Below are 23,972 nucleotides of genomic sequence, written 5' to 3' on the forward strand. Positions count from 1 at the left end.
GAGGGAGCTCTTCTTAATATTTTGACACCAAAATCATGTCGATACACCTTACCGACTGCGAGTAAAGCCACCCACGCTTTAACTTGACAGACTGTAATGCTTGTATATAAATTTTTTCCAGGTGGACATTTTTGGATACATTTTTTCTAAAATTTGGGAAGAAAGTGAAGGTTCTCACCCTACGCACATATACATCATTCTGACACGCATCTTAGCACGTTTCACGCTTGAGATGGATTTTTTAATTAAAAACTTTCTCGATCAAATTCCAAATTGAAATTTTATTTATTTCATTTATGAAACGAGAAGATTCAATTGATTATTAAGATTCCTTTTTTTTAAATTTAAGGATAGTATACTAAATTCAAAGGAAGCTGCTAACATGTAACGTATAAAAGCCATTCTGTGAAATCGTCTCTTACGAGTTTTGATAAAAATCACCTAAAGCATCAGAAAACCGAACTTCTACCAAAAGGCCTAGGCTTGTGCAAATACTCATAGTAGTCTATTTTCGTATTTCACCTTATTCATAGCTTTTAGAATTCAACAAATGCAATGAAGCTCTCTAAATAAAGCAATTTTACAATTTTTAAACAACTATAGAATATGAAAATCAAAATTCTAGCATTTCAGATTTAAAAATTTTGAATTTTTTTAAGTCGCTTAAAAAGTTATACTTCAAACTGTGTAAGTAAAAATAAAAATGTATAGTTTCCAAAATTAAACTAGATCTTGTAGGTTTTTATTTTTTTTGTTTCATATTTTGATCATTGATTTTCAAGCTTTAAAAATTCAATGATCTGCTCTTTCAGCAATTTAAAACTTAATTCTTTTTTAGAGATAAAATTTCTATCTCTCTTTTATATCCAGCCTTCTCAAGTTTACGAGAACTCGGAACATAATTTCCAGAAAAGATAGGGACGTTTGCATATCAGAAATTAATTCAGCGTCCTACATTGTAATAATGACGTAACGGAACATGCAATCAGTGCTCGATGTGTTAGTAGATACTGGAACCCATGCATTCTAGTAGATTATGAACCTCTCTCTTATTAAATTTCATACAAAGCGCATAACAAAGTTTACAAATAATATGTAAGGTATATAATGTTTAAGTATAAACGTATCCAGTTACAAATAAAAAATGCATCGTTTTTTTATTTAAAAAGTAGCATAGCCTCATCGCGCGTTGCGCGCGCGATCTGTAAGTTTGAGCGCGCGACTGTTTATTCTTGCACTTTCCGCTAGATAATAAATTTATCTCGGGTTTCGCGCACGGTCTTTGTATTCCCCACCCACTTTTGTACACATAACTTTTTAAATTAAAGATCAAAGCATCCATTACTGTAATTTGGTGATTTTGAATTCTCTGTTGTTAAAGCTCCTTCCGCGTTAATGAAAGCATTATCATACAGTATATTGTACTAAGCACTCGATTTTGTACAAAATGTGACCCTTTCTACATTATATTCAACACTTTTATGTCAAATTTATATTACATTTATTTCTATACCTCGGCCTGGGATTACTTATTCATATATTGCAAAATAAAGTACAAATTTTATTTATCATGATTACTTTAATATTTGTTTCTTATTTTGCTTTAAATTTTACTCTCAGTTACCCTAAAAATGTATCATTTCAATAAATGTATGTCATTACCATTCATAATATACATTGGTATTGAAAAACACGTATATTCATCGTCTTGTCTCTATTATAAAAAGATGCGCATCATATAGAAAAAAAATAACTTTTTTAGTTTGCTGGTTTTAAATGTTCTATTTTACGATTTTAAATAAAAATATGCATACTAGCGTAAAGTGATTCTCAGCAAATTTTTAGATATAATTTGGGTGAAAAATTCTATTAAATATAATTTTTTGTAGTTTGTGTTCTTTTTCTAAAAAGTTAATCTTTTTATTTTTTAAACATTTTGATAACTAAATATTATCAAGAATATGTAGACTTTGCTTGGTTAAACAACTTTTGTCTTTTCCTTTTTTTTCGTATCATATGCCGTTCTTCCAAAAACTTAATTTTTTCATTTTTATTCTTATTTTTTTCGAATAAAAAAAATTTACTCGACCTATCTCAAAATTGATTATAACAAATTTTTATATCCTTTTATAATGAACAGCTTGTAGTTTTTCTACAAATTTATTTATTTTTTATTTTCAACGTTATTTTTCACAATTAAAAAAATAGGCATCCTATAAACAAATAACTAACAACAAGTTTGTAACTCTTTTTAGGACAAACAACTTTTGCTTATTTTTTTTATTAGCTTGTGTCATTTTTCCAAAAATGTAATTTTTTAATTCGAATGTTATTTTTAACGATAAAAAACGACACATCCTATCAAAAAGTTATGAATAACGAACTTTAATATCTTTTTAGGGTACTCGATCTTTCTTTTTGGTTCCTGAAAACTATGCGCCAAATCGCAACTTGATCATCAAACTTGATTGACGAAGACAACGATAGACAGACAGAAAACATCGAAAAAAACTGTTTTTTTCAGATTCAGGGTGTCTCAAATCGTGAAGATTTAAAGAAATCCGCGACAGCCAGTTTTTACATAAAACTAATACCTTTTAATTATAATGAGAATGTAATAAATTTAAATTTTAAACGGTATTAATTTGGAATGATCTAATTCATAATAATTCAATCTAAAAAATGATATACAAAATTGCATATATCGACTGAAAATTTCATAATTTTGAATTTTTCATTTAAAGGTCTTTTATCTATCAGATTATTCATTTTTAACCATGGAAACTTAAATGTGTTGAATATTGAATGACTCAATTTGAAGCAAGGGGGAAAATGAGTTTAAAGTGTTACCAAAAACAGAAGAAGTAACTCGCTTGCTATCTTACAAAAGTCTATGAATCTTTAAATACTTTCTTTTTTATGACTAACTTTTACATTGATTCTGCATTCTGGTATATTTAGAAATTTTAAAACTTAGACTAGTTTGTATACTATTTGTGCACTCCCTGTATGTGCGGTTTGAACCAGACAATTGTAAATCCGCAATTAAACCTAGCCACAGTTCGATTGCGGGAAATTTCTATTAACCGAATTTTGCATTGTCACGCCTGCCGTTAATTTCGAGGATAAAATATGCAGGTAAAGCTTTTCCAGTATTACTGTATCTCCCCTTGTTTGATAAAATTCACTCAATTAACATATTCAGTTTTTCTAGGCAGAACCTCGAAATCAATACTACACATATACATATTTTATCCAATCATGAAAAGGACTTATCAAACTTATGAAATGTTGAATTATCTTCTTTTTTTATTTAGAAACTGCAGATTAATAATTCGAAAGACCACTTTCAGGAAAACGGACCGTCTTTATTCAAACAATATTGCAAAACTTCAAATTTTTACACACATATACAGTGAAACTCTTTTATAGCATCAATTTCGGGGCTAACCTTGAGTGTGAACGAACTCATTATAGCCCGTTCCGCTTTTGTTTGTTCACGCTTGACTGCTTGCCTGAGTGACAACCGCAACCCCGCGGCTTCCGCGCAATTCCTGTTATACCTACCTACAGCGCGGCTTCAATTCTCGGAATGGCTATAAAGAGGAGAGGTATTGAAGAGTTTCAATGTATTTTAATAGAAATATTCTTCTATTATTGAAATGTTATCCTTAACAAAACATTTTTACTAAATTTGAATATATGCCTGATATTTAGTAAATCAGACCTACTGAAACAAAATTTGTGTACCCATTAACTCGACAGATTCACGATTTTGTCTATACAGGACATTTGAAGGTTGTTTTCAGATCCTTTAAAGATTCAAGCGAGGAAATCAACATTTCCTAATATCCAAAATCATGTCAGGTTTTTCGATTACACTCTTAGGATCAAAAATCAATTAACAATATACGCGGGAAAAAAATTCTAGAAGAGAAAGATATTGAAATTAATTTACGGGTGGTTTTAAAAGTCCTTGAACATTCAAAAAAGAAACTCAACTTTTTCTAACAACCAAAACCATCGCAGATTTTTTGATTATACTATGTAAGGTTTGTTTTAATGTCCCTTAAACATTCAAGTAAAGAAATCGCCAATATCTAACGACACATCGAGTAGAAAATTTGGGATAATAAATAAGAAGCACTAAGAAAGGTTGGCCTGGTCCTACATTTTAATAATTATGAAAAAAGCAACAGGAAAAATATTTGTAAAAAAAGTTTTCATAATTATAAAAATTTAGGACCAGACCTACCTTTCTTAGTGCTTGTCATTGGTTATCCCAAATTTTTAACTCGATGTGGCATTTAACGTGAAAATAAGTTAGGAAATAAAAAATGTGTCGGTAAGGTAGCAATTATACATGGGAAACAAATCCTAGCCGGTAAAGTAATTGAATCCATTTTTTCGATTCTTTCAGCATTCCTTAAAGTTTTAAACTAAGGAATCTAAATTTTCTATAAATCAAAATATCGAATTTCTCTATTTATTGAAAAGTCGTACTAAAATTGATCTAGTTCACACAAATTTTGTAGAGCATGCACGACCAAAGAATATCTATTTACTTAAAATCCAGTCAAATTACTTGTTTTTGACATGCATGACTAACGGTGCAAAGTATTGTTGCTCACTATTTGAGAAATTATGAAAATGATGATTTTCAATAAGCGAAATGGTTGTAGATTTTTCATTGTACAGTAAAAGTACGATAACTTGCCGTCCGATAAGTGTACACGCCCCTTAAAACGTCATCACCCATACTTCACGCACACTAATTGTGGTTCTCCCACTACGTGTGCCGTTTTGCTCATGATTTGCGCCCATGATTTGCGGCCATGATTTACACATGCGCGCACCTTGTATCGCGCTAATAGTGGGGACATCCGATAAGTCCGCAAATCCTGTAATTTTCCGCCCCTACAGCCCCAAAGTTTGGAAAGTTATCTGACTTGTACTGTAGCTTCTTCTGTCGGACAATAGTTCAGAGAATTAATAGGCAACACTGACAATCAAAATAAGTATTTCAAATTATTTCCAGGGACGCACTTTTAACCACACTGTAAAAAATAAAAAATTGTACCACTTAGAATGCAAAATTACAACAACAACAACAAAAATTGGTGCAATTTTACTACTTTGATTATAGCGTGAATACCACTTGCATGCTAGAAGTTCCAACCAATCTTGTAACTTTGCTACTTTTAGACTGACAATATAGCAAGACGTTGCAGAAGTACAGAAACATTTAAAATTCCTTTTTCCAACGTAATCTCAAGTCTTTAAATTTGATAATTGATAACACGGCGTACTTGCACAGCTATCAGCGCAGTATAAGTACAAGTAATTGTAAAGTTTCAAAGTTGCGGAGAATAATGAAAAAATGATAAAATTAAAATGATGTGTAAAAGAACGTGTTTCAGAACGGTATAAATTATAGAAATATTTATTTGCAAAATTGATTGAAAATATTAAACAAGAATTTTTTTATTTGAAAAACTGCTTTCTGCTATAGTCCTTATTTAAAAGGGAAGTTTATCATTTCTAGTCAAATTACAATATTCACATTTCTCATGTAGATGCTGAAGTTTCTATGTTGAATAAAAACACGAATATTTTTGGTTAGAATAACATTACCTAAAATTAATAATGCATTTGTAATTTTACAGAATCCGTTTGGAAACTTACGTAACCTAAAAGTTAAATTCCATACTGAAAGTGAATATTCGTTATTGTCAGTGAAAACGTTAGTTTGACAGTAGACAATAATTAGACCTACTTTGAAAGTGGTAAAATTACCAGAAAATTTTTTTACAGTGCACAAACTAGATGAAATAAGAAAAATCTCGAATTTTAAATGGCTAATAAGCTGGCAGTTTTTTTCAGATTTAAATGCTTATCAACAAAATCACATTTAGATACATCATTACAAATGAGCCCCTATGAAATAAGCCCTCAATTGTTTGCAGAAAACTACGCGCTTAACCGAATGTCCGCACGAATTTTTTGGGTTTTTATATTTAACTCATAATAGGCACAAGGAGTTTAAATGAAAAGTCTACAACCATTTTCGTTTAGGAAAAATCGTTATTTCCTTGATTTTTCAAATAATGATACCAAATATAATATTCTCCGATTATCCTGGGGAAAATGTAACAGAATTTTTAATGAGTACCGAAGAGTAAAGCTTATCTTTTTGCTTCATAAACAGACTGCTACAGTCAATAAATTACCCTCATCAAAAGCATGCGATAATGTCGAGAAAATTCAAAAAATATATTTATATCTGAATACTTACTTTTAATGTTCTCATACAGCTTTTGGATTCGATATTAGATAAATCAAGTCGAATCAAAAGTTTATTCATTTAGGAACAGTGTTTAAATATACGCCTTAATAATAATATATAATACAAAATAAAGCCTACTAGTTCGAGAAAGATTCAGATCCTTTTAAAAAGACAGATTTTGAGCAGGAAATGTTAGATAATTAAAATTTCCAAATTCTATTAAGAAAATTTAAGGTTTCAAACAAAAATTTTTGTCATGGTAATTCCAAACAGTACCTTGTAATCTCAAAATAAAAGTATATTGAATTATAGGGCTTAAGCTTCAACAATAAAAATTCTGAGTTTAAAAAAATTCAAAATCCATTTTTTTAATAGCCAAATAATTGCTAATTCAAAATTATATTGAAAAACTAAAAAAATGCTGAAAAAACACTGACAAAACATTATAATACATCATCTACGTTTACTCGCTGACTGTGAGAAAAACCATTTTGTTGAACCGGCCAAAATATTTTGGTACGTGTGCAACCAAATTGTAAAAAAAAATGTTTGGCCATTTCTATAAAAAAATTTTCATGCAATAGAAGGCTTGTTGAAATCAGATTGTTTTTTCAATTTTTATATCATACTTATGCATTCCAATAATGTGCATGGGTTTGTTTAATTACAGTAATTTAATGTGTTAAATTATACACAATTAAAGTATCCTTTCTATTTACCATCCCGCTCTATTCTCCCTCCGTTCTTAAATTTCCTTATTGCGTGAATGGTTTCATGATATATGCTTTATTTTGCAAAAAATTAAATGCGCATTTTCAAATAATATGTAGATTAGTAATTAGTTTATTGAGGATAATTTAAATTATGTGACACAGCAAGTGACGGTGGGAAGATATGATTGCGTAGAAATGAAGGGAGCAAGCCAGAGGGAGCTGTGAATAAATGATGTTAACACGTCCTTTAAGTGTGGTAGACCTTAATGAAATAATCACGCATTCGTGATCTGTAATGGGTGTAATTGTTCCCGGGAAAATGAGAACTCGGCCAGATTCAGAAGAAGAACGTTAAGAGCCGCAATAAATAAAAACCCCCTTTTATCGCGTAGTAATTATATAGAAACAAAGAATTTAAAAGGGAATTATAAAAAAAGACATAGAGAATTATGGAGGAAATTCACTAAATCTAAATTAGAAAAAAGAGCGTCTCTAATTTTTTAATAGTTCAATCATGACAAAAAATGATTTCTCAACAAGAAATTTATATAAGCAAATAAGTTTATGATTACTAATTTTTTTTAAATTGGTTGTTTTGAAGTTACATAGAACGTCTTTAACAAAAAAAGAAGCTGTCATTTTTCATTTAAATTTAAGCAAATTTAAAATTAAAATTTATAATATGGATCAATTAATTATTATTAATCATACAATATACAATTGTAAAACTTTCAAAATTCAATAATCTTACATTAAGGAATTCGAAATTTAACAAATAAACTCCAAAATAAAAAATATTAGAATTAGGATATTGCCAAATAAAAATCAAATTATATTTCCAAGCTCGGTCATACGATCATTTACCATTCAAAGGCGTTTACAGAAACGTTTTAGCAACATTTTTTTTTGATTTCTTCAGCTCTAAATTTATAATTTAGTAATTATAAAGTGTGTAGACTATTAAATTCTTGTTTGCGAAGGTATTATTTCTCTATTTCCCAATCGAAAATATGATTTCTTAATAAAAACAATATTATTCATCATGTCGTACCTCTAGTTCGTGAGACCATGCACTGTTAGAAAAATCTGTACTAGATTTAGTATAAATGTGGTGGAAGCAAGTATGCAGAACATAAAATTAAATTTGGTATACCTGCGTATGGTAAATTTAGTAAATTCATACGGAATTAGTATACACGTACATGAAATTTAGTATACGCGCATACTAAATTGAGTATGAATGTACTAAATTTATTGAACGCAGGTATATACTAAATTTAATTTCATTTTCTGACTTGTTTCTTCCGTTATATGTATTCGAAATTTAGTACAAATTTCTAACAGTGTGGTGTATTCGCAAAATCATTTCTTTTAAAATATAGAGTTGGACTAAAATTACATTTCTCATAATGCTACTAACTTATATGTTATTTATAACATTCTCATCAGAAAATGTATTAGATGTATAAAATTTTGAAAAACTTAATCTATTAGATTGGCCTTCGGTACACTCTTTTAGTGCCAAAAGCAGACTTTTTTCAGAATTAAAAAATGCTATGTACAGTTATTTTTAGTACTCGAGAACTCAAATAATTTATCCCTACGACTGTTTTTGATAAAATGAAAATGAATAGAGTTACAACATTTTCAAGAACCAAAAACAAAAAACGAAAATGAACATTTAAATCCAAACAACGCATGATATGAATTAAGGAAAGAGAACAAAAACGTTTTTTGGCGGGTTTACAAGATTATCAAAAAAACTTTTTGATTTTTCGTGAAAAGTCGAATATTCAAATCATGATCGTAAAAAACGAATGAAAAATAAAAAATTCCATTTTGCTTTCAATATATTCAAGATAAGAAAAAAGATGAATACACAAAAATTATGTACCCAAAAGTGATTTTCAGATTTGTTTGGATAACTTACTTACAGGACACGTTGCTGTTTGAATAAAATTGTCTTTTTTGAAGCATTAAAAATAAAAATATTATATTTTGAAAAACGACACAAGGTACGATAAAAAATTAATAGAAAAAAGTTTTTTAGCCCAAAATAATCGACAAATTTTTAAATAATAATTTTCAGATAGGAACAACAGGTTTTCTGTTATTCCTTAAAAATAAGTTTAAAAATAAAAAAAATTATATTTTTGGAAAAAGACCAAAGAAACTACACAAAAATGAGAATCAAATACATTGGATATAGAAGTGTTGAATACAATGTAGAAAAGTTCCCATTTTTTCAGAAAATCGAGTGCGAAGCACGAGGCACGTGTCGAGGATGTGATGGAACTAGGGCTCAAACTTGTGAGGGAAGCAAGCCGCGCGCGGAGCGCGATGAGAACATACCTGCGCAGATGCTGATTTTTTGCCACACTTGTTAAAAATTGGTTTTTAAAAAATAGTGTCTTTATTAAGAACTAATATTTTTGATTGGATACTGGAAAATTAACACATGCAAAAAACAAGGATTTAATTGTCTGAGAATGTGAGAATGACTAAATTATAAGTTCTAACCTGAAGAAGGCACACAAATATTGCCGAAAAGTTGTTTTAAACGCATTTTGTATAATAAATGATCGTATGACTGATGATATGAACTTGAAATAATATTTCAAATCAAAGCTGGATTGATTTAAATGTATAAAAAGCAGGGAATAGTATATAATGTCTATTTTCTCGAGATGAGTTATAATTGTAAAAAATACTAATTATTTTAATAATAATAGAAGAATACTAGGCTCATTAGAACATTAAATTTGTTAATATTATGGAAATATGTTAACATTATGGAAGTGTGTAAAATTTTTATTTTGAAGTGGAACTTCTTCAGGGACGGGTGTGAATTGAAGAGAACCGAGCGAGCGAACAAATGGAATATCTCTCTGCCTGTCTCGTGACTTATACTTTCTATAGTCCATACCTTCGCTCTCTATTCGCATCTTCAATTTAAGGGCGATTCGCGATTGCTCAAGGACTTCTCTTCGATATCCCCACTACTGCCAGGTCAAGCAAAGTTTACATATGCTCTCTCTCCCCCTCTTTCTTTCTCTCTCTCTCTCTCTCTTTGTACACATTACCATGCAATTTTTTCAAAACTCATGATGATTACTCACAAAAAATTTCGAAGTTAATCCATTAAAGTTTCACTTCTGCCGCGTCTCCACACTGTTAAACACGGTTTTTTTTAAATCGAACAAAAAAAAATGTTTAAAATTGACCAATTTTCACTTTGAAGGGTTAAAACTGAGAAAAAAAATTTAATAAAAATTTTTTAGACTTAATGCGTTGAAGCTTCGTCAAAATATTAAATTGAGTGTCATTTAAGAATGACGAATTCCATCAGTTAGAAACATTCAAAGCCTTTAAGACAATTAGATTCAAAAAATGATGCCGTACAATTTAAAGTTCAGCTTTGAAAAACTTTCAGTTTAAGGGGGTATATGGGTAAAATATTCGATTTTTTTCAATTTTAGTATTTCACAATCCTTCCCAACTTTTTTAAGTCAATCATTATTTTAAAATCTTTAAAACATGCACAGGTGATTTACAATTTCTTCAAGTGATGAAATTGTATACTTTTATTATGCTATGTGTGAGCCAATTCTTTATTATTTTGACTTTTATTATCGATGTTTATTGGTCATAAGTTGGCTAAATGTATCTCTAAATTGTATACATTCTTGTGTTTTTTAGGTCACTGTCAATCCACTCATGAAGTTCGCTTTACTTTTTTGTGAGATTTACCTGTGTACCCCTTAAAAGAACTCTACCCAAAAAAGCCTAGTCATAATTGGCCCAAGTCATTTTGGGAAAATACTTCTATTTTTATGAACAATATAAAAAAAGTTTCAAACAATCCACTGAGATAAAGGAGCTCAACTTTGGAAAACTGTGAGTGGAGAGAGGGTATAAAACTAGTGCTTTCTCATTGCTGATGTGCATGTAAAGAGCGAAAAATGCTTGAAATGAATCAAAAATAACTTAATAAAAAATGTAGGTTTCTAAAAAATTAGATTAAGATTCTCAATGAGAGTAATTGACACGTTAACTTGACAAGAAGGGGGAGTTTTATTTTCGTGTTCTTTTACTTTTAGAGAGCTTGAAGACGAATCCAGAATAGCAGTTGAATACTCGAGGGCCTCGTCTGGTAGAGACGGAAGACCGCTTGAGAAACAAGTTGGTAGTGAAAATGCTCATCCGTAATCTCCTTCTTCTACCCGGAACACTTTTTACATTTTTAGTTTCACCCGACAGCCCCTGACGTAATTGAGAAGAAAAAATGGTGCTAAAATGAATTCCATTAGCACATATTTTATTGCAGAAGCTAATGTAGAGCACGCTTGAAAAAGGTTGATTACTAAGCTTCTATACATAGAAGTAAACAGAAACAAATGCTCTTTTAAGAAAGAGGGCGTTGTTTTAAGACGAAAAATAGGTTTGATTCCATTCTGAACAAATTTGGGGCTCGAAGAAGGAAATATCATTTTATACTGTACAGTAAAATCAGTGACAACTATTATGCAGTAAAAATGACACTTTATTCCAATTTTATTATGTTCTTGAAAATTCTTACACACAATCACATTTATTTGATGTCCAATCTGACCCTTGCCCTTAGTTTAGTAGTGAATTGGCAATGAATATAAGGGTGAAAATGAAAAAGTTGGAATTATTCGATTTCGAACTTAATGGAAAAAACTATTTCAGATCAATATAAAATATATTTTGTTTACTATTATTGATTGCAATAAGTGATCAAGTAATTATTTGCGAGATTAAGAAGATCGCTCTTATTATATGATTATAATTTTTTGTATTTAATGACAATCTTTTGATAGAAAATATAACCATTAAAATGTCATTATCATTATTCTTTATAATGAATTTTAATAAACAGATAGTTATCATAATGAAATGCTTATTTTATTAATGTTTTCTAGCCCTTAGGATTTACAAAATATTTACAGAAGCCAACTAAAATTTAATATTGATTTTATAAAGGAATTGATTGGACTCCAAATGTTTAGAGATAAATTTAATTATTCCGAGGGACTTGACAAACTATCAAAGGATTTTTATAGGATCATGCTTTCAGTATAAAAAAACAACTATGTGCTTTTGCACTGTTATATCTGCCAAAAAACAAAATATTTTTGTTATCAATTCAAACAAATATTTTCCATAAATAATATTCTCTGGTGAAAAAACGTAATAATGAGTATTACAGTGTTGAAAAAGATAATCGAAATTTTAACTTTTGGTGATAAAATAAACAAAAGTAGGCCGTCGCGATACAATTTTATGAAATTCTTTGTAATATTTACTATTGTGCGGATTTTTTAAACATTTTGTTACGTGCTGCAGAACAATATGCTTTTCTATTTTATTGCAAAAAATAAAAGTATAAAATCATAGACTTAATTCAATGCAGAGAACAACTGAAACCTGATTTTTTTGTACGGACTCCCCCGCACTTGATTGCATATTGTCTGGAGCACCCGATAAAATATGAATACAACAAGATTAAGCAATGTTGAAAATACAGGGTGGAAAATCTTATTACTACCTAACCTTGGTCCCCACACTTGGTCCCCAAATTTACTCAAAACTCGTACGTCAAGTCAAATATTCGTTAATATTTCAATTCGCTTCCTCCAAGGTGGCTGCCATAAGATGAATATCAAACTTTTACCCTCTCTCATCTCTGCTCTTCTTTCAGTCTGATAAAGTGGAACTTTAGGGGAATGTAAAAGCGTCTTATAAGAAATTATGTTTAGATTAAATGTTTAGGTAAAGTTGAATTTGAACTAATTAAAGAAAAAAGGAATTTCCGAACACTGTTCATTATAATTCCAAGCAGTGTTATTATGATAGTAATAAGTTATGCAATATAATTTCTAAAATAATACAATTATATTTAAAATATCAACTTCTTGAAACATAGTATTTAAATTTAAATGTTACGTGGCATTAAGATCAAATGACTATTTTCATAAAAACTTCAAGAGCTATTTAAAACTAAATTAAAATATCATCTACAGTTATTTAAGTTTAAAAAGCTTTGCACTGTAGAAAATAAGCATATATGAATTCCAGATTCTTTAAATTGATAACATTAATATTCTAAGTCCTTTCAAGCACAGGAATGAGAATTTGGAAACTTGTGAGTATGCTGGTTAATGAGCTTAAAGTATTCAATAATTTAATATAGACACACGGAGAAAATGAATGTTGAAATGTAGATGTTCAAAGGGTAAGATTGCAGCACCTAATACGCAGATATTCATGCCAAACATTTAACATCTTTTTGAGATGTTAGGCGTAAAAATATTTTTATCTTAAACTGAAACAGATTCAGATGTTAAAACCATTCGAGCTCATGCGCATCGCGCATTGCAATTTCACGACTATATTTGTAAGATATATACATTCAATATTAAAATTATGGAATATTACAATTTTAGAACATTTCCAGAGAATAAAAATTAGATGTCCTTAAATAAAATTGGATAACGACTTTTTTCTGTCTGAAGAAGAGAACAACGATCTTATGTTTTAGGTTTATTGACTTAACACATTTGACAGAAGGTTTATAAATTTGAAATAAAATTTGAGTTTAAGTAACTTAAAATAGATATAATATTCAATTCAGATTACAGATCATTCGTTCTCCGATTATTCATCCCCGTTTGTATCTGGTCGACATTTTATACCCTTTATCTGTTTTTCGTTCTTGTACGAACATTAAAGTTTAATTTAAAATTCACAAATAAGTTATCAATTAATTCCTCAAATGACCATAAATAAGCAAACTCCTCAAATATTTGCAGACGTTATTTGACATAACCATACATGTAATATCTCAGATTTTTCAGTTGAACATTTTGAATGTTAGAGGGTAACATTTCACTTTTTAAGATTTAAAGATGCTAACTTCGAACATCTATATTGTTGTCCTATAGTTAAACATATAATATGTTAACCCTAGACATCTAGATTTTACTTTTGAACATCTATTTTTCTCCGTCCAGGATTAAAACTTTCAGTTCTTTTCTATATTAGATTTTTCATATGCAACTGGCAGTTTTAATTATATATGAAAGTAGAATGATACGTAAAAACTGCTTTCAAATTAAGAGAATAACAACTTCGATTATATTAGAATTGATTAAACTGAAACTGGAATATTTAGAAATATTGTTGAATATGTAGAATAGAATTGTAAAGTGTTTCTAATTTTAATGTACAAAAATGTTTGATTTATCCATATTTTATGAAATTTGAAATGCATTGATGGTTCAAATGTGATGAAAGGTATAAAATATAAATTTAATGTATGAAATACTAAACTTTCAAATAACTATATAATTCGTATCATAAAGACAGTGTATGTTATATATTTTATAATGCTAGCAGTAAATACATATGCGTCAAGCACGCTTTTACGTCCATCCATTTTTATTTTCTGCCATTAAGGATTTTTTTTTAATTGAACGATTTCGAACTGAAAATGCTTCAAATGAAATAATATTTTAGATGCGGTAAAATTTTAAAAAAGGAGAATATTTTAAATGTTATAAAAAAAAGATAACTTGTATCAAAGAGGAATTGAAATTATATAATTTGTAATGCAAAGCATTTAAAATTGAACAGTTATATTTTAAATCGAATAAATTTCCAAATTGAATAGTTTAAGGCCATGTGATGAGTATAACAGCTGATCAAGTCAGCCCTAAGATCAATATTTTTTCACCCATATTGAAAAATAAAAGTTTAAATAACGCGGAAATTTTTTTCGGGAAATGTTAATAAATATTAAAGGATCGTTTGTGGCCTTGCAAAGGGTTGGAGGAAGAAAAAAGTTTATTTATGCAATTAATGATTATCGACGGACACATTTAGCTTTGCAGCAAGTTCATGGACATAGGAAACAAGGTACTAGGCATGCCATTGCGGGGGTGATACAATGAGGGGGGAGGTCCGCCACCTTTTGATGTCCCGCGACAAAAATGGCAACGCCCACATGTTTATATTTTCATGCACAGTTTGTCGGCAAAAATACTCGTGCGCATAATCAAGTGGCACATCATAAGATGGCGGCTCTCCCCACTCATGGAATTCTCTCCCCTCCCGTAGATTCAACCCCGCTCGCACAAGTTAGGATAACATGCCTAGTCCCGTGTTTCCTATGTCCATGAGCAAGTTTGACTTTTAACTTTCTCTTACGGTACTCATGCAATCTGTTTTACCCACAGACCCCTAGAAGTTCGAAGTTGTCTACTCGCTGCGCTAGTGTTGCCTTGACACAGCTGATACCAGACTGATACGTATGTCAGACCAAATATGTTTATTTGCATTTCAAATGCAAACATTAGTTTTTGCATTATTTGCGCATAATGATCGTGAGCTTTTTTGTTGTTTTGCCCCACTCTGATCAATATAAACCTCATAACTAGCCCATTGACAACATTGCAAATTGCTTGCAAGCATGGGCTTAGGAAACACGGGACTAGGCATGCCATCCTAACTTGGGCGTGCGGGGTTGAATCCACGGGAGGGAGGAGAATTCCATGAGTGAGGAGAGCCGCCATCTTACGATGTGTCATTTGATTATGCGCACGAGCATTTTTGCTGACAAACTGTGCATGAAAATATAAACATGTGGGAGCTGCCATGTTTGTCGCGGGACATCAAAAGATGGCGGACCTCCCCCCTCATTGCATCACCCCCGCAAATGCATTCCTAGTCGCTTGTTTCCTGTGTCCATGCTTGCAGGGTTTGACGAGAGCACGGTCGGTGTTTCTCCAAAATAGTAATTAAAAAAAGAACGTTTTTCACTATTCTAATTATTTAGGACCAGAGACATATTCTTGCATGCCTTCTCTTTATCGTGCCAAATTTTTAACACCATATCTCATTCCGTGTGGACGTAAGTTGGGAAAGAAAACTTCCACTGATATTTTCTTGAAAAAAAAATTTTTTTCTTAAAATTTCCACCGGAACAAAGCAGAGACATGGACTTTATTACCACCTCTTTCATTTCCCAAACTTTCAGAGCGATACCTCATTTCGTTTAGACGTAAGTAGGGAAAGAAAAATTGAAGACCAGGTTTTGGCACGTGACCCTCTCGTCACATGGCCTCAAGAATTGAATTGATATTTAACTTTTTAAATTGTTTTGAATTTTTTAAGGAGACGTGAAATTCAAAAAATGTTATCATAAAACCTTTAAACTCAAAACTGAGCACCTATCGAGTCTTGCAATTTGATATTCCACTATTTCAAACAATTTGTAAAACCAGATAATTTTATACTTTTAAAACTGGAACAAAAAATTTAGATTAAGGTAAGTCCCATTTTGGGCGAGTGACCCAGGTTGTACGAATGCTCACATAATGTGAGTAAATCCGTGGTACTCTTAAAGTTTATGACACTAGTAATAGTTTATTCACACTCTAGAGTTGATTAAAGATTTTTTTGATAGGTTTTATAGTCATTCCATTACGTATTCGTGTTCTTTAAAGGTTTTATAGTCACGCGTGTCACGCCTGTGGCCGATCGAGCATAACATTACTCTCGGCTTGTTAGTTCGGCAGTTGACAGGCTGCGCAGTTTTTCGTGTCAACAGTACTCCAAAATTTTTGTGGCGCGAATGTTTTATTGAAAAGTAAATATTAATTATGAGGTTTTCGAATGTGTTATTCAATATAACTGAAAGCTAATAGAATAATCGGATATTTCCTTCCGCCTTAATACGGACGGAAAAAACGGTTAGAGGAATTTGTGCGAGTTTTTACAAAAAACACGGTTACATCAAAATTAGGCATTTTTTAAAGATAACAAGCACACTATTTCAATTCTGAAAGCTTTTTCCTGTTATGACGCCTGTTTTTTTAAAGAATTTGTGTTGAATAATTGATTAAAATCTGCGGGAAATGATTACAACGAGATAGCCAAGTTAAAAATGCAAACGATACAAATATTATTTTTTTAATCACGTGATTTATTATGCTGAGAAATGTGTACGTTAAAATTTTCAGATTCCTAATGACAAATTAAATTATGAGTCAGTTCTTATCAATGACAATATCCCGCCACTGTAGGAAATATAAAATGGCGTCACTCACCCAAATTAGGACATTTGATTCGCCCAAACTGGGTCAGAGGAAAAATTCATTCCCCCAAATAGTTTCATCGGTACAGCATAAAACATTCTTTATTATTTAATAAAAATTGTTTGTTTGTATCGATAAGCATACAAAGTATTGACGAAAAATGTACAAACTATGCGGTATTGGGAACTTTTATCAATTCATAAGATTTAAAATACTTTTGCAAGCAAAATACGCCAAACAAATCCTTACATTCGCCCAAATTGGGACATTTACTTGTTGTCAAGTTTAAAACTGTGAAAAAAAAAGCGATTTAAAATATTTAAATCTAAAATTACTAAATGTAGAACTGACTACTAAGGATTTCAATATTGAATTTTGGAATTTTGAAAAATTTAATAGTGACCTAGTGAATCCTTATTTTTACGAATGATTAGTAAAATATCAATTTTTTAACCTGAAGGTATTAAAAAGAACCACGAAAACTTTGCTTCCAGTAGAGAAATGAACCATGAAATCAAAAAATTCAAATTCATTTTTTACCTTCGGTTTTGAGTGTCCACTTTCGACCTTCTTGCTTTTGAAGCATTCTTAAATTAGGATATTCACATTAAGACGTAAGTAATGAATATTTTGAAAATGTGCATCATGATTTTAAAATTCAATCATTTTAATATGACCCGTGTAGAAATTTCTCCGGTTGGCCCTAATACAACAAGGTTTCTGGTCAGATCCCGGCCGGGCTACCCCTGTCTGGGTTTTATGGACAGGAACCGGGCGGGAGCTGGTCGGGCTACATTTTTCTCGAATCACGTATTCCAGGGCCGGCCCGTTACTAACCGGGCCAACCCTGGTTATATCCCATGGTCAGGAGCCGGCTGGGCACTGGTCGGGTTAATCTTTTTATAGAAATTAAACATTTTTTAAGAGCCGTGATATTATCAAAGACGTAATTATGGATGCTAGATGCATTATTATTTGAAAATTATAATTTAAAGATTTATTAGATCAGTGAAACAAAAATGAGCTTTTTTAAATTCTTAAAAAAAACATAAAATTTTTTTGAATAATTTAAGATTTTAAATTAAACTGTTATCGATTCTGCTATGTGCAACAACATACACGATACAATTTTCATAAACTTCTCTATATTCAGACAATTAGGAAACCCCCACTTAGTGCGCGAATAATTATTAATTTTAATTTAAATATAGTCTTGTGTATACAGTTTTTATTTTCTTCCTTCCTAACCTTAAATCATCACGTGGCTTCCAAATTGCTATGGGATTTTATCATCAGGGAATAAAATTCTACTCCAATTTTCTTGCCAGAATTGGTTCACTTGATTTGACTTTTAAAGTTTACCGTAATCTTCACGATGAGCCTTAAAAGACAAAACAAGTTCCAATTTCTCGCTTGAAGCAACATTTCTTAACCGCTTTTTGGCCGGATTACCGGACCGGATTCCGGCCGGTATTGAAGCCGGTATCCGACCAGTTTACCGTGACCGGCTGGGACCCTGTGGGATCCCTGATTGGATTCCTACACGGGGAAATCTAAAATTAATTATTTGAAAATCATAGCGAACAAATTCATTCAGAAGAAAATTGGTAAGATGTCAAAATGATATTATAGCGAAAGTTTCTATACAGAAAATACATGATAAGCGAACGGAAACATAGTAGTTTCAATGTATACAGAATGAAAACAAATTATATCTTTTAAAATTCTACAGGGGATCGTGATGAAATGATATATCCAAATTCGAACCGGAAGTAAGTTATTAAAACTCTTGATTTTCAAGAACCATGTTTGTGCCATGTGTGCACCTACGCGACCTCAATTTGCATTCACTTCAACATATTCAACCTTCGTTCACGTACTGCTGGTGTTGTTTTTCATCATAAATTAAAACTAAATTGCAGATTACCCACTGAGTAGCAGTAGAATACTCAGACGGACCGTATGATCGAAAAAAGAAAACTTTATTAAATTTTGAAATTTATAATTGACATGGAAAAAATATTTTTCGTATCGCTGAGGCCATTAATATAATTTTCTCGACTATATCCTAGATTTTCAACGAATTCTTGTTAAAGTAAATATTATAATGCTAAATTTTACAATCAATAGTTTCTCCGTGTAGACATACACACAACACGCGCGCGCGTACGAATACACACGCATTCACACACAATTACGATTTAATGATGTGTAATATAAATAATTATTTAAAATTTCTTTAAAAAATAATTACAAAATTGTATTTAAAAACGCGATAATAGTTGTAAATTAAAAATAGATGAAAATCATAAAGCATCCACTACATGATTCTCGACCTTGACGATGAAAGAAATATTGAACTTATCTATAATGAAAGTGTTCCATAAACGTTCACGTCATCCGGCTTCAGTGGTGTAAAGTTGTTATCGTCAGGCAGTGGTACCAACTACTACATTGTCGGGCGCGAAAAGAAAACCCGCTTTTCCTATAGCAGAAAAATACCACAAGCTTCTGTTGTACGAATGTTGAGTATTTCAATGAACTGTTAAGCACTCATTCCTCGTCGTTCACGATACTTTGCGCAAACCACTTCCATTAAAAAGGATACTGAATATATGCGCCCTTAAGGGAACATAAAACGCTACTTTACATACAAAGGAATAAAAACTCAATTCTCTCGCTCGGGAAATGTTTTAATAGCCAACAAAAATTCTCATTGAGTTATTTGAATTATGTACTAAAGCAACAAGACGGATTCAGTTAGTCACTCAAATGCCGGCAATCATGCCTCACTTGGAAGTCAATTTGCTTAATGTTTTATTATTCTGATAATAGTAAATCATATACCTATAATTGAATTAATCATTTCATTATATAAAGTTTCATTGTAAGTTAACGAACGAATTCATTTCAAATTGGGTATATGTGCATCCTCATGTCAAAGAATTCTTTTTAGACTGAATATGTTGTTTTACAATAACATTATATTTCAAGCATTTCAGCGATTTCAGGATCAAATTTTTCTGAAGTAAAAGACCTCTGGAAATGGTTGGTACGATTGGCGTGAGTATAATAATTTTAAATCACTGTTGATTTTGAATCATGATTACTAGTTCAGAAAGAAAAAAATTTTTTTTTAAATACCATTAAAAAGCTTTTAAAATTCCGTGTCAAATAATTTCTAATTAATATATTTGTTACTCTTTGTAGATAATATACCAGGTAAGAACTTTAGAAAACCATGCAAGAATTTCTCGAATTTTTTTACCTCGAATCCAACTCGAGGCATGATCTACAAACGTAGTACAATAAATCTAAAATTTATACCAGTGTTTGAAGCCTTTTATTTAATCAAAGTTAATTAAATGAGCATAATCTTCCACTTCAATTCGTGCTATGTATTACTAAGTTGCGGCAATAATCTGACATTCACAGGGGGTAATTTTTAAAATCTTATCTTTAGTTAGAACCAAAAAAAAATTGAAAAATCTTTACGGCTTTCCATGCTCTGAGTAAAAATGTCCTAGCATGTCTAAGTCAAGTTTTGTTGGTTTTAATGAAAGGTCAGGATTTAAAGACTGTTACTACAACTTTTCGAAGTCATGCCACGAGTTGCATTCGAGGTAAAGAATTTGAGAAATTCGTGCATTTTTTCAACTTCTCATGCGGCATATTCTTTCCAAACAGTAAGAATATCTCTATCAGGGATTATTCGACTGGAGTTTTATAAGCTTTTCACGGTTTCGTAAAGAAGTTGGTCGCTCCTTTTTGAATAGTACTTGCGCTAGTCTTACTGACAGCACAAGAAGTTGAAGCATTTAAGCTGCTGGATAAATGTTTGAAAAGTTATTGAAATTTTGTTCCAAAGTGTTGTAGTTCAAAAAAAAAGTAGATATTTGAATCTTTCTGTTTGATTCTGATAGATCCTTTTGTTCTTTTTCGAAATACGCCGGAAAATTCTAAAAATCGACAAAATGGTGGCGTTTTTGCAAAAAATTGAACTCGAATGAATATATCCCGTAAGAGTGCATCTTCTGCCCCACGTTTTGGAAAAGAGAAACTGTAATTTTTTTCACTTATAAACAAAACTTTTAATTTTTGCAAAAATAAGAGTATACAGAAATATACAATGACTGCAAGCAATGATCAGCGACGGCACCAAATATGTTGTAATCATAATGAAAGAAAACAGAAGTTTGTTCTAAATTATAAATTAATATCTGCCACAATGAATTGACTACTTAGGACGATGAGGCTCAACAAGCTTTAAATTTTTTTTCTAAACATTATTCTGATATAGTAACCACTTATTTTTTAGAAAAAAATTTGAAAGCGCTTTTACAAAATTAAAAATTAAGATCATAAAAAAAGTGTTTAATACAAAAATTAATTTCGCAGTGGCTGTTAATCATCAAACATGGAGTAAAACACGTTTCTACAAAAAATGTTATGAGATTGTAACTGTCGGGCCTTGAAAGGGTTCCTCATTCCTTTAGCGTCAATGGTTATTAAAAGATAACATTCTTTTTCTTCAGAATTTTCTCCTCTTTGAAAAAAAATATATTTCGCACAAGGTACTTTATGTAATAAAAGTATGATTTACAAGTTTACCAATTCTGCAATTTAAGGTTAGGTTGACGCTACCACAATCGCGCAGTACAACTATGAGCCCATAATACTCCGAGAAGTATTATGGACTCATTATTGTACTGGACTCATGCGCATTCGTTCCTGCTTCTCCTGTTGTGAAGACGGCTACTTTTAGAACCAATAAGAATCTGATAACACGCGTAAATTTTACCTCCATTGCATAAATTTACTAATTTTAATCATAGTTGAAGAATAAATCTTCGCTTGTTTAGTGCAGACGGATAAGTTAAATTTATGTCAAGAGAATAAATTAATACTGTCGAATTAAAACAATTTTTAGTCACGAATTTTTCTTTGAAGCGGCGAGAAAGTTTTCACGCTTATCAAAGAAAAGGCCTGTGCTTTTGCCCGCGTTGCCCTTTTACATTTCAATGTGGGTACTGGCGCAAGTTCTGGTAAACAAATTAAAACTTTATTCAATTTTCTCATCCATGTCGCCCCAAATCGAATTGAACTCTGGAATATCAAAAACCATTTTTCACTAAATGAAGGTAGAGGGGGGAAGAAAGAAAAAATTACGTGGGCAAATTGGATTTGTACTACAACGAATTTTTTTGATAATAATTTTATGAAAAACTTAAGAAACTAATTTATTTTTCATCAAGATTTAAATAATTGATTCTCAAGAATATATTTAATGTGTTGGAAAAACATTGTTTAGTGCAAAACGTGTTTTTTAGAAATAATTGATTAAATCTGTTTCTATCAGTTCTGTACAATAAAAGACTTGACTATCTTGCAAAATTTGTTTTTAAATTATGAAAAAATTTATTCGATGTGAAAACATCATAGAACCAAAAAATCTTCTTGATAAATAATTTGGAAAAATTATATTCTCAAGATGTGCAAAATTTATGATTTAAAAAAAGGTTTATCGCGTAATCAATCCGAATGGCTGAACTACTAAGATATAGCTTTAAAAATTATTATACCGCGATTGTCTGAAGGTTGACACCAATGGATTTGCACTTTATGAATACAAAATTTTCATGAATTTCAGAAAATGGAATAACCATATCATGAGGTGAGAAGCAATCTCAAATAAAAATACAATTTCAGTCTTTTAGTCGTGTTTTGTCAATGAGTGACGTTAATCTGCTGGTATCAATAGACAGCTTATACTATTTTGTCCTGTATAATAATTTCTCATGTATTCGATCTTCTCATAAGGTTTTTGTAAAAGCATAACAAATAATGTGGCGTTGAATCGAGTTTGTGTTTGAAATAGATTAATATCTGCAGAACCTCTGCACAGATTTCATTAGTACAGTTGGTTGAATTTCTGATATATACGAATATGCACTTCTCTCATAATACAACTAAATGTTTGCTACTCCTGCGAGCATAAATATCCCTTTGAATGATTAGAAAACTAATACATTTCTGTTAATTGAACATCTTTCCCATTATTTTATCGTGAATGTATATTAAGAATAAAGCGAATTCATAATTGTTTGTATATTTGTAAACAGCAAATAGTACTCGCAATTCGCTAAGGTGCACTTTGTGTTCATTCTAAACTGAATTCTTAACAGAGTTATTGAAGATTCCATAACGTTTTCATTCATTCGAGAAATATTAAGAATATAATCAATTTCAGCGTCTGATTGTACCGAACAAATCTGGCTATTTATACCGAAGCTTCAGAGCCCGTAGCCATGGCAATAATGAATAGAAAATTTTTTATGATAAAATATGAAAACATAAAAAAAATCAAAATATGTGGGTAATCGACTAATTTAAATAAAGTAGAAATAGTTGGACAGAAGTTTTCCGATAATTTATCAGGATATGACAAATTAAAATAATTATTTGAATTAAGACTCACAGTTTTGTAGAACATACAAGCTTGTCTGTCTTCATCCTCTCCCGTTGGACAGTCTATAAAACCATCACAAAGAACGTGGTCATCGATACATCGATATCTACCCATTCGATCTGGCGTTGGACAAGCAAATCTTTCCATTCCATCCTCCGATGAAGGACATTCTGGAAAATGAACCAATAAAACACATATTAGTCCTGAGCGCATTGATATTTTTTTTTTATTTAGTAGTTCTGAAATTTTAAAAATATTTCTATTCATCCTAAAGCAGAAAACTGTTCTCCATGTAATTTTCTTACAAAGTTTACCAAAAAATATTTCGAACACACACTTGAAAAGTTAAAGCTTTACAATTTTGAATCGTAAGTTCAAAAGAT

General features: G+C 30.9%; 1 protein-coding gene across 1 annotated transcript in view; it reads right to left on the minus strand.

The window, feature by feature from the left end:
* The window catches only part of LOC117171791, a 163,610-nt gene that overhangs the window by 4,713 nt on the left and 134,925 nt on the right, over positions 1-23,972 (minus strand). The window contains exon 2 of the mRNA XM_033359401.1: positions 23,599-23,759. Coding sequence (XP_033215292.1) covers positions 23,599-23,759 — 161 coding nt within the window. The remainder of the gene's footprint in view (positions 1-23,598; positions 23,760-23,972) is intronic.

The sequence above is a fragment of the Belonocnema kinseyi genome, chromosome 4, assembly GCF_010883055.1.
Source record: "Belonocnema kinseyi isolate 2016_QV_RU_SX_M_011 chromosome 4, B_treatae_v1, whole genome shotgun sequence".
Taxonomy (NCBI): Eukaryota; Metazoa; Arthropoda; class Insecta; order Hymenoptera; family Cynipidae; genus Belonocnema; species Belonocnema kinseyi.